The sequence below is a fragment of the Diprion similis genome, chromosome 1, assembly GCF_021155765.1.
Source record: "Diprion similis isolate iyDipSimi1 chromosome 1, iyDipSimi1.1, whole genome shotgun sequence".
Taxonomy (NCBI): domain Eukaryota; kingdom Metazoa; phylum Arthropoda; class Insecta; order Hymenoptera; family Diprionidae; genus Diprion; species Diprion similis.
The window spans coordinates 6,987,751-7,001,080 of NC_060105.1; the positions used below are offsets into that span (position 1 = coordinate 6,987,751).

Genomic DNA, 13,330 nt, shown 5'->3' on the forward strand with positions numbered 1-13,330 from the left:
GACGCTTGATCTACGGATTATTTGCCTGACTGCTCGTGGCCAGAATTAAAACTTCAGTTTTTACACCACGCATCGTGTGCTCTCGAGAATCGGAGGAATCACCTTGCTTGAAATTTCTGAACCAGAGATAGGCAAGCCGCAGCTCATTAATAACGAGCAACTCGGGCTGCCGCGATTATTCCCGAATATTCCGGTGTGTCTAAACTATGCAGCAAGCCATTCGTTGAAAACGAGCGTAAATCAAACCGACGATCTCTGCTTCGCTTATATTGAGGAAAAAATAATGTCTTTCATAGAAAAGGAGAAATTGATAGTGGTTCAGTTTGCGAACTTGTAAATTATATGCTTTAGTGAAATTTATCGTATGATTTTGATGAACTGCTTCAAAGGATTAATGGAAAATTTAACCATATTTGTTTTTGTTAATGGGGCGGGGTTGATGTTCCGAATTTGAAAAGTTCTAAAAGCGCGTAATGAGGAATTATTTGGCGGCGAAACTTTGAGTAAAGAAATCAAACAAACTTTGGAATTGTCGGAAATCAGACGGTTTAAAAATTCAAGTTACGACATAGAAAAGTTCCAAAACGTAAAATTTCCATAGAGTAATTTCATAAAATTAAAATATACTTGCACAGCGTAGTTTATTAAATTTTCTCATTCTCGCACTTTCGAAACTTTGAGCCTCGGGTTTCGAACCATTTGAATTTCGTCAGATTTTGATTTCATTACTCCAAATTTCACCCCCAAAAAATTCGGAATTCAGCGCTCTTGGAACTTTTCAAATTCGGAATTTCAACCCTCGCCCCTTGTCCTTAATTATGGAGGAAATGCAACTTTCAAATCGCAGATTTACAATTTTCTCATTTTTCCAACTCGATTTCCCCGTTATTAAAAAATGCCTTCGGACACGCGGGTCGGGTGCCAAGTGCCAACGGACGAAGAGACCGACGCATACGATGTCTAATATTGTCCTAGGCAGACCGGCGATGTTCGCGTGGACGCTCGTCCGGTTGATCCGGCAGCACAGTGGCCGTCTAAACGCCGCCAGGTCGCCTGAAGTGCTTCGAGAAATTCACGGGTTCATTGAAAAACCGAAGGAAAAATACCGGGTCAAAATTTCAGGCGCCATTCCGGAGTAGAATTTAAATAGTTGAAATTTAACATCGTCGTTCATATATACATTTACAAAAGTGCAGTTCAGGAGAAATATTTATTATCGTAAGTTTGACTCCTGTAAGCTTTCAACAATTTTTCAACTTTCTAATTATCGATAATCTGCAGTGTGCAAAACAGCTTGTCTTGACGAAGTGAACAATATATGAATTATACAGCTCAAAAATTTTTTTTTGTGATTATGTGCCGTGTTTCTGTTATTCGGTTCAGTTCGTCCTTTGCAAATTTTCCAATTTGACATTTTGGAGTCGGTGGTGGAGAAATTATTTCTCCGATTTTACCTCGCAGATTATACTTATATCTAATATTTGTCTCCGCGGTGTTGTGAGATTTTATTTTAAGCGAGACGCGAGTGTGATTTTGTTGCTTATATATTATTTATTCCACTGTTATTCTCAACTTTTTGTGCAGCATGTATAAATAAATACACTGGAAACCGGCTATTCCTGGCAAATAAAACTTACAGCGCGAATAAGCTTCGGTTCTCCAAGGTGACACGTTTCCAAAATTTCAAACTAATCGCGGAACACTGGCATTTAACCATGATCAAGGATCTTCTGCAATCTCAGATCATTCTAGCGTTAAAATATTCAATTAAATCTCTTCTATTAAATCGCGAATATTCGCCACCAACGCTGCGACCGTTTTTATTCACGATTATCATTCACGAATGCGCTATAGAAGCGAAGCAAATCGGCGGTCGTAATGTCAGAAAGTTTCATTGAAATCGGCGATGTGAATCTGAAAATTATAATACTGCTCCGCAAGCATGATAATATGACGGTAGTCAGCGCGGGGTTTAACCGGTTTATTTTTAAATATATACCTACCTATAGATACCTACACCAGTTTCGCTCGGCGTACATGTCTTAGCTCATCTTCTATTTTGCGGGAAACTCAACGTAAACCATCAAATTATATAACTCGTTTTGCCTGCACGTGAATTGCTTTTATTAACATTTTTTTTCTCTATTTTTTTCTTTTTCTTTTTCTTTTTTCTATAACACAAGCAGCAGCCGTCAGTCAATATTCTTTTTCAAAGTCTTCATCACTCCGACTGCACGCATTACGTGTGCAAGGTACACGTTCCATTTCACAGAATTCTAAATCTTATTCAACCGGATCGGATTTTTCACTTAGTTCGATCACGCGATCGAGGGAATAGAAAAAGAAGAAAGAAAGAAGAAAAAAGAAAAAAAATTCTCATCGCTGATATTTCTCCCGGCTTCCCTGTAATCTATGAAATGGGGTCCGCGATTCTTGGGCAACTCCATGAGCAAATTATCCTGCAAAAGTGTATCGCGTGCTCCTGCAGTAACGAATTGGCTAACACCTGACCCCGGTTTTTTAACCCCGGAGATGGTTATGGCTGAACAGATACTCGGATGTTATAAGTTTGTGTTTCGATCGAGTTTCGATTTTAATACAGGCTCACCTTGGCCCAGAATCGGGATCAAGTTGAGCGAAAACAACTTGGCGGTTTTATTGTGTAAAAATACATCTGGAGAGCTTTTGCGATGACGAAAGTACTTGGGCTATTGGAAATTAGGTATATATGTTTATTATATATATATTATATACAAAGATTCAGGCATTTGACACACTTGCACCTGCAGTCGTGCGATTTTCATCTTCATGGCCAATGAAATAACCACCCTGTGATTCTCGGAGTATATATATATATATATATATATATATATAACGAACAATCGGAGAGTCGAATCGGCGCAGAATCAAACGGTAACCGAGTGCTTTCAGTCTGGGGTTATTTTTACTTCATTTCCTGCCGAACCGCGATGTTGACGCCGAGCCATTGCAGCGACATTTAAACTTTCCTGTCGAGAAAATAGCGGCGATGCCTCGATCTTGATGGAAAAAAATCCCTTCAACGAATGAAAATGAAAACAAGAATGAAATTACGACTATGAAAATTCACGCGCGATGCCAAAAACGCTTTACGAGCTGACTAACCCTGCAGTCACTGATAAGACACGCGCTTGTCGTATTTAAAAGAAAAACAAGAATTCGCGATGAAAATAAGCGTACACAACGTCGTAAAAAGGCCTGTTTAATATCACTTTTTTTTCACTCGAGATTTTCTCGCGCTTTGAGAAACACAGATAAGTCAAATTATTACCGCAATGAAATAATTCACTTAACTATTACGCACTGAGCTGCTTTTAAAATAAAATTAAAAAAAAAAAAGAAACATGGGAGTATTTTTGATAAACTGTATCGAGACATTTGACGCTGCAAAAATAAAAAAAAAAAAATAAATCAAGTTCAAAAGCGTCAATAAAAATTGAATGAAGCAACCTTTACTTCCAACTATTTTAAAACGGTGATGCAGTTGGCTTTGAGATAAATCGATGGGCGTTTTAGTGTCAAGTTTCGTTTGATATAGGATATCAAAAATTTTCTCGTCCGAGAGATCAGTTCAGTGGCGAGCTTCGCGCATCGTGGAAGTTGGATCTATACAAGCAGAGTGTGAAAAGTCAATAAAAGAAATCGTATCACAGTGCGGGGTGTGAAAATTTTTGTCAAATATCTCGATCCAATCGGGTATAGCAGAATTATAATCTTGCAATTTCGTCTCCAACTTTTGCAGCTGCCGCGCGGATCTTCCGATCAACCTCGAACCCTCGAACTCGGTACAATAAAACAGCTTTCAAGTCTAACTATTCGCAGGGTGATGATCGCTGCCTGCTTTATCCCTTTCTTTAGACAGGAATCCGGGAGTTTGCGACGCGACATTAACTTCCCAGGACCAAAGCAACCGTCGTTAACTGATCTGAGCTCTTTGCTCTCCAAGAGATTTATCTCATTGCCCATCTCGTATAACCCTTCGTCGCGACCCATTGTCGGCTTGAAATAACGCCGCGTGGATTAAACCGCGTCTCTCAGACGAGATATATCGATTCTTCAAATACGGTTAAGAAGATCCTCACAATGCGGTGGCATTATTCACTCTCGTCTCCTGCAACGTCTCGGTATGAATACGGGGTTAAAGATATTTACAGAAAATGTTTCGCCTGGAGTTTGAAAAGTTTTGTACTTCGACGATCGATCGACTTTTGAATTATTAATTTTTAACCGAAGCTTCAAAATATTATACAACGAAAATTGTCAATATTTAGGGAGTTGAAGGAAAAAATTAGTGTAATTAAAATAACTGACCTACGATTCGTGCACTGTTTATAAGAAAATACGAATTATACGTTTTTCTTTTCACGCTGAGCGTTTTGAGTTTCGGATTTCTCTTCACCAGCAGTCCAGCAGTCTTTAGGGGCGGTAAAACCGTTGAGTCGAGAAGCGTGCGAGAGGCGGGAAATAAAAAAAGAGACCAAAATCTAGGCAGTATGTATGTCGTTACAGAGTTGTGGCACGATCGCTTGTCCCAACGGGGAACGAAGAACACGTCGTTGGATGTAACAGGCGTCGTTATACGTGCTGCGAGGCGTCGGGACGCGGGGGTGGAAGCCCGTCGACGTCCGCTGCATTATGCATTATCCTTGCCCAACCGACGTCCTGCGCCGAGACGCTGGGATGAGCTTTAATTGCAGTGAAGATCGTTGAATTAATAACTAGCCCTAGCTGTGGGGGCGGAACAACCCCCGGGAAATCGAATTTCCTTCGCCTCCTTTACATTTTTCGTAATTAATATTCTCTCGAATTTATACTTAAGACTTTTTTTTTTTGATAGAATAACGCGATTTTTTTCCAGTTCGATTTCATTCCAGTTTGGATAATCTAAATTGTTCCAATCATTCGGTCAGAACCTCCAGTCTTCGATTTTTATTTTGAATACCGTGACAAAATATCCTTTGAAATTATCCGATTTTTTTAATTTAAAAACAGGGAAAAAAATGAAGAATTCGAGATACTCGCAATATTCGGGACATTCGACTCGATCACTATAATTCGCGCACTTCTAATATAACTCAAACAGTGAATTGAGGTGCGGAAAAGTATCTCCACAAGACGAGGATGAGCATCCAAGAGACTAGAGAGATAAGGCGAGTCGTTCCTGTGAAAAAAAGTTGCTGGCTTTTCACGCTTCGCGGATTTCTTGCCTGCATATAACCATACACATACCGTGTTACCCGTCAAAGGAAACATCCCACTTGTTTCTTGCTCGTAGAAGAGCTCCAGTTACCATCCGCTTTTATTTATAGCGGAACGAACAATTTTTCACCGGTAAAAAGCCGAACACCGATATCATCTCTTCGTTATGTACCGTTCTATACCCAGTTACGTTCATCTTGCGTATAATGTACGTCCATTATTCAACGGTAGAAATAAAAAGTGTGCATAAGCTTCACGCGTGACTTTACATCCCCGAGAAAAATCTACTAACTTTTTAGTGTAAAAATTTTCTCCTACCCCTGATTCCAGACTAAGCATTATTATACGTAATTATCACCGTCAACTCTATAATGAAAGGCTTAGCTTAACTTAACACGGATTAATGGAGCTAAGCAAATTGCAACGATATTAACGCTTTTTATTCAGCATGGAATACATCCGGTCTTATTCCATTAGGTTCTTCAACACGCGCAATCTGCCCTCTCGATTGCATACGTATATAATGTGCAAAGTTAATTGATGGAGCGATTTTGCCCCATTACGTCGTTGTAACCATGAGACTAAACTGGACTGTAACGTATATATCTTGCCAAGTACCTACATGTCATAACTGGGTCAAAATGGTCGCGTACTTATGCCAATCGCAAGGTTATACTACGTAGCTGAAACGTTCAATTTTCACTCCATCAAAAATGATTTAGACAATTGTGGTTTATCGGTGGAACGAATGTAGTTTTCCATGGTTAATATCAACCGCGTGTTTTTGTCTCTGAACGTTCGATTTCAGGATGTTTGAAGAAAGTTTTGATCCGATCTTGAACCAGCCGATAATGCATGTGAAATAATTGCATGCTGTAGAAATCGTGGAGCTTGCTTGCTTAGGATGGATAAATTATTCCCGAAAATTGAAACGCCGCATATTTCACCATAGAGGAAAAGTGGCGAGTAAAAAAATGTAACTTCTTATGGCAGCTTATTTTTTCAAACATTGTAACAATTTTAACACCGGAACAATGACCCGACGAGTATGTAATAGTTTACTAGGCTATAACGCCAGTTTTACCTGTCGTCAACTGCAGGCGAAGCACCGAGAAGCCCGTGAGGTGCCTTGGCTAACAAATGCTGAGTACTATAAGTGCCGCTTATATCTACGTACGTACCGCGAAAAGTTGAGGGTGGTTTTTGCTGCGGTTTATGTGCATTATATACGTCCTACACGTTCTGGGAAACGTTTTTGTCGCATGTATTTCTGCGGGACCTAAGTAAAAATGTGAATAGATGAGAAAATAGAAGGGCCTAAACATGGAATTTTTATGAGGACGCGAAAATATATTTTATAACATTTGAAAATGTAGAAATAATCGAATTGTAGGAAATTGAAAATGTAGAAACGTCAGGGTGCAGAAAAACAATCTTGTGGCTTTATATGTTTTCACTCAACTTGACGATTCTATATACTTTGAAATTCTATAAACTAGATTTTCGGTGATTCATTTCTGCGTAACGCGGTTCCAGTTTCTGCTCACTTTTCATTTCACCTAAGTCTAAGAGTCTAGGAAGTCTAAAACAGGAATAAACATTCCCTCTTCTAAATTTGATCGTTCCGTATAATTCGATAATTGGCTTAATGCGCAACGCGTGCTGATTGGTGTAGTAGATTTTTTTCAATATAATCATTGACAGAGCTTTGATGATGATTGATGGCTTTCGTGCGATTTATGCACCTCATCGGGGTAGAAAATTGCCAATGGCGTCATGCGATTTCAATTTTTCACCTGTGCTTCCACGCTCCCGTTGGAGTAAAATATTTTCTACAAGCATTTTTTCATCTCCATACCTATAATCAACTCGCCACGTTTTTTTTTTCTTCACCACAATCTCACGCGATCTTAACCTGCTTCTGGTCCATTGCGCGAATCACGAAATTACTCAACTTTGCACGTAAACATTTCGCGCGGTTTTTACCGTAGCGCAAAATGCCTCGATTCTATTTTGGGTTATATTATTAATCTTTTTTCATACTTCAACGATCACGATATCCTTATTTCGTTAAATTTTTCTATTTCTTATCAAACATTCTAGGTTTTTTGTTCAAGCAGCGTTTTACCCCGGGGAACCCCTTAAGTCAAGTGTTTGCAAACTTGCGATACCACCAAACAATTCACCCCTTAAAGCTGTTTTATCCACAGTGTCATTGTAGACGAACTAAATTATATGTTCGGCGGTATACGCAGCGCGATTTTACGCTCTTCGAGCGCTAAACGCTGCGTTAAATCAAAAACGTCAATCGACTTCATGAATTATTCTAAACGCTGATTACAATATTGAGTGCTGGTACGTGTATACGTAAACTTTTGTCGTTTCCTTGGTATTATAAATTGTCCACTTTCTTTCACGACTCCCTCGCAAGATTTTCGTTTCGTATACAGCGAGGCTAACAGGAGGATGAAGCAAGGCCGTGAATTGAATAACAATTACGTCTCCAGTACCTACAGGGTTGTCGACTTGACGGCTGGTTATGGAATAAGTTTACTCGTAAATGACATCCGTTTCATTTTCCACGAAGAAAATATCCATTATGTAATATAAATATACAATATATACATATTTTTTTCCATTTATTTTCATACGAGAGAGCTTTTTTACTCAAGATTCATTTATTATTTTCAAATACAATATTCGTTTACTCCCATTACGTATATTTCATTACAAATTCGCTAGAAAATTTTCTATACCTACTGAATTTCTGTATAACTCTTTTCGCATTCAGCTAAAAATTATGGTACAAAAGTTGTGAATCACTGCAGAGAAATGCAGAGATTTGAATTTTCCTCAAAGGAATTCTATACATCACGTGCATTGAATTTAAATTCAGTGAAGGATTTCGTGTCAACCTGTAGCCAGCACGTTTACCTGGCTGGAATTCCTGGAAGGAATGTATCATTTTATCTTGCGTCTATTATACCTGCAGCAACGGATGCACCTAGCTCGAAAGGGGAAAGTCATATTTAGTCGCCATGCATGGGGTTTATGGACTCAGGGCTGAAATATCCGGGATTAAAATTTTCGACTTGTACCCAGCCGCGGGGTCACTGATGGCTATTTAATGATTTCACCGCGCCCAGGTAGAACCGCAGAGTGGGAGGCGACTCGGGGTCAGTCTTGAAGGAACACCCGCATTGATCGCATCGCTGGAAGCCAGGAGACAAGCCGAGAGCCAGCTCTAGTTGTTACAAAACTCGGGCTAGACAACAAATCGCAAAGAGAGTCGGGCTCGAAAGGCCTGCAAGGCAGAAAAAGAATTCAGATTTTTTGAGGTCTCGCTTTTTCGGAAAGCTGAAAAATAAGAAAACGCCGAGGTGACGGTGCTCATAAAAATTTCACCCACGTTTCAGCTTCATCTTTGACATTTGAGAGGGGGGGGCGGGGGGGGGGGGGGGGGGGGTAGAAATGTAAAAAAATACGTGAAAAGAAATCGTCTAGAGCCGGATAAAAATTTATTCCAAAAGTCTGCAGTGGGTGGGATTTGTAGATTCGTGATTCGAGGAAAGTTGGATTCAAAAGAAAAAAAGAAAATTCTTAGGAGGAAAACCTCACGCAGAATCATAACGGCAATGTTGTTGTACCGAAATCACTTCCGGTTTCCGTGTAAGAGCCAACATGGGACGCGGTCGCGCCGAAAGACTCGGAGGGTGGATCACCTAGAAAGACTTGCGTGTTGAGTCATCCTCTAGAGATGGGAGATGCACCCCCAGGCCTTGCGCCATCTCTCTGGCCAGGGAATTCCGTGGACTTCAGTCCTCTCGTTCACCTACTTAGGCGCGGATCGTGTAGTCTGGGGACTCGTGGATTTTTATCCGAATCCCGTACGGTCATCATGAGTGATTATTCTGGCTCGTCCAGGACGTTGTTTGAACGGGATTATCCGGTTGTCGAATTATATTCCGCCGTCAGGATTTTTCCCAAATTTCTTTGACTCTTCTTCTCGCCAGTTTCAACGAAATCGTCGTACTTGTTTGCTTTTTATTTACTCTAAGTGACGCGGTGACAGTTTTTTAATCCGAATTCTTGCTCTCTTGTAATAATTACTCCAGGTCTTATCGGTGAGCGGTGAAGAACTCAGAAAACAGAATATCAAAATTCGGTGTCGGTTTATTGTAACTAAATGGAACAATTTATCTCAGTTTGAAGATCGTAGAATGTTTGAAAAATTAATCTTTCTTTATACTTTACGAAATAAAGTCCGATTGTGAAATTGGGTTCCTGCGATTGTTGACTTTGTTTAGTAATTAGCTGAATATTTGATATTCCTGCACTTATTACGCTGCTGGAGATACACTGAGACGAATTAAAACGAGATGTCAGATGTCACTTTGATCTCTGAATTGACCTGCGCCGAATCCAGATACGTACGTTTTAATTTATCTCGCGACGAAGTGGGTCGCCTGCAGTATTTCCACAATTCAATGCAGTATATCCACAAAGCGCGGTAAACATTGTTACAATTTGGCAAAGGTTTTTCTTTGAGTTTCATGATTTTTACTCAACAATACGAAACGATAAAAATACCGACACCAGCAATTTCGATAACAATTTATGCGGTTGAAGAAAAAAAGATTGAAGTGAAGAAGTGTAAATGTCGCAGTGCAGTGTAGAAAAGATTTCACATAATTGTGTAGATTCTATTCATTGCTGAGGTTTTTCGTTCCGATATTTTTCGTTACAGCTTCTCGTTGAGACAGAGATATTATATTTGAAATTTGATTGAACAGTGCTTGTATTTTGACAGAACTATTACGAAAAATTCCCCAAGTTATCGAGATGTTGAAATTTTGCTCGCCCAGCGGACGGCGGCGTAACGCAACGGTGAGACTTAGTTGAAAATATTAAATTTTCATCATAATTTAACATTATCGGTGTCATTTAACGATTGTTAGATTTTCCCGCTTCACTTCGTATCCGTTTTTATCGTACTGATTTATTCAGTTCGTTGCCTGAACGCACGAGTGTTTATAGCTATAGTGATAATTTTTCTACCGCGGTTCTTGTTATCCGAACGTGGAAAAATTCGGCCTAAAAAAATTTCTTGCAACACTTTTACGATATCGTATGCGTATATAGCGGGCCACGTGTCGATGGGAGAAAAGCAGCCAAGGCACTATCTAATATTAGAGTTTAGTGTAAACTGGAGAACGCAGCCCGGCTAACATTCGTGTATACTTGGTGGCGGTTCGATAGGCGTGAAGTGAAGATCATCGTGTTTAGTTGCCGTCGAGGAATAGTTACTGGATTTAAACACGCCGCGATACAAAAACAAACGGAAATCAGAAAAATCACCTTACAGCTCAATCTTTAAGAAAAAATTTTATTGGAATAAATGAAATTAATCAATCAATCTCTCAAGCCATTTTGAATATTCAATCGTGTATGGAAAAATGTATCTTCGCACGTCAAGTGGTTTCTTTTGTTTAAATTATTGTTATTCTAAACCCGAAAATTATAATTTAAATTTCAATTCCCCGTGTATGAATAGTTTTCATAACCATATAGAAAAAAATACTTTTATCTCCGGAATTATTTCGGTACAATATTAATCAGAAACGTTAAACAGGTATTGTAATTTAAATCGCGTTGCCCGATCTCACATCTGTGTAACACGTATAATATAAATGCATTGAAGCATCGCGTGCCTGAGAAACTTTTAATACACTTTTTATCCCCGCATCGTAATTTACCGGAGTTGTAGAGTACATGTATATATAGTATATGAGGGGTTGCGATACCTTTAATGACATGTATTATCGATCAGACGGCATCAGCGAAGAACGCGATGGGAACTGCAATAGCCATGTTTTATTACATTTTCGACTTTTTACAGTGATCATTTTTGTACATATTCGTTACGTGTAATTTCACGCAACTTTTCAACGTTACGTATAGAATCTCTTGCAGCTCAGTTGGTATTGACGATATTTTTATTACAGGTGAATCCAGGCAGCAAAGCTGCGCAGCAAGGCGTTCGAGAGGGCGATTTGATTAGCAGCATAAACGGTAAACTGACACGAAATCTCACAAACAGTGAATCTCACGATCTTCTTCGAAGCGCCGGGGAAAAACTGACCCTCAGTTTAAACCAGTGAGTATTTATCGTAAACGATGTTTATCATTTGTTTAGTTATTTTTTTTATTTTTTTATCACATGTATATTTTATATAGATACGTATGTTTATTAGATATATATTTATACATATATATGTTTATTATGTGTATATTCGAGGCTTGAAATCCATGCCCTTAGAATTTTTTTCACTTTGAAATTTAATCCCAACGAAGAAAGATATTCGGGCAAAGAAATTCAAATAAGCCGTGAAATGCGACTGACGATAATTTTGTACGAGTCAGTGCCAGACGACGCGATAAACGAATTACACCGCGAAAAACGCCTACGAGTGATTTGCAATCTCTCTCTCTCTCTCTCTCTCTGTCTCTCCCTTCCTTTTGTATGTAATTGAAGTTTTTTAATCCCAAGAGTAAGATTTATCATAATTCAAAACCGTGTAATCTCCGAAATGGCGGTATTTGTCAAGTTTCTTAAGCTAAGATTTTCATTATTATTATCATCCCACTTCTGAGTACCTATAATGCAATTTTTCCCTCTTCGTTCCATTTTTGTCACGAATTCAACACGCGTTCTTTGATAAATAAAAAAATTTTCCGCGACCCAGTGATATTTTTTCCATCAGCTCGTTAGTTACGCGTAATCAAACATCATGGCAGTTAAATTCTAATGGATTATTGATTTGAAACTCCCTCGTGAAATTGCGTGAACACATGACGTGCAGCAATTTTTTCCACTGCACCAAGTAGAACCTGTTAAATAAACTACTCTTCCTCTGGTGTACGTTTGAAATTTGTTTTTTTTTTTTTTTTTTTTGCTTTTCTTTTTCCTTTTTCTTTCTTTCTCTCGGTAATGTATTCTACCCACAATATTATACCTACTTTCGTGCAGACAGAATTTCCCGTCTCTTATCAATGATACGGAATCCGTGTGTCCCATTAAATCGCATCACAAAATGCTGTCCGGAAATAAATCCTGCACAAACCCTGCAGTGCAGGAACAGTGATTATTTCAATCGCGTATTTCACCCGAGCTGGGCTTTGATATATGTGTGTGTATGTATGTGTGTGTGCATGTGACAGGAATACAGTTTCACCGTTAATTTCAACAATAAGAGCTTGTTCGCTAATCGTCGATGATTCACGAACGGCTGCAGCAGATACGTAATTAACAGGATTAACACTTGTAACGCAGAAGCATCGCTGCGTGTTTGCATTTATATTACGGTGCTATTTGTTAGATCGCGATTTTACTTGATAGAGTTTTTCCGCATTTGCGCTGTAATCCCTTCCGGCTTAAATGACGAATTGCGTTGTAAATCAGTGTACAGAATTGATAGATTTATTAATAATTGTATACAATAATTGCTTGCATATTTCTCTAACCATCATATATTTCGTTTTCGTGATCAAATAATCTCAACAATATCTGTGAACATTCGTAGAGAAATTCTTTAACATCGACATATTGCATATATTATTATAGTTTCTTACCTACCATTCTTAAATGGGCTCAAAAACAATTGGAGATTCGAAAAACAGGGTATATATTTATGAGTTTGCGAATGAAGAATAAAAACAAAAAAAAAAAAAAAATTTTACCGACGAAAAAGAGATGAAATTGGTAAATCCGAGTTAAGATCCACGTGGGGATCTCAAGAGGAATAAAATATCGTATACCTACCATAATAAAAGTGTCGCACAATGGGCACAGATAGACTGATGGAAGCCGGAAACACGCCGACAGGCAGTGAGGTCACGTGACGTCAGAGGGGAGCGCCGTTTTTCTTTTTTTCCCTTTATTTCTTTCCTCTTTTTTGTTCCCTCCCTCTTTCCTTCGCTCTTTTTCGGTACACTTGTATTTTCAATTGTATTCAATAGATTATTCGGTCTCGTCTCTGTACAATATCTATAGGTATAATCACCGTTCGACGTGCAGTCATCGACTTGACTC

General features: G+C 38.9%; 1 protein-coding gene across 1 annotated transcript in view; it reads left to right on the forward strand.

The window, feature by feature from the left end:
• Positions 1-13,330, forward strand: part of LOC124407719 — an 84,323-nt gene that overhangs the window by 21,272 nt on the left and 49,721 nt on the right. Inside the window, exon 2 of the mRNA XM_046884149.1 lies at positions 11,244-11,395. Within this exon, the coding sequence (XP_046740105.1) occupies positions 11,244-11,395 (152 nt within the window). The remainder of the gene's footprint in view (positions 1-11,243; positions 11,396-13,330) is intronic.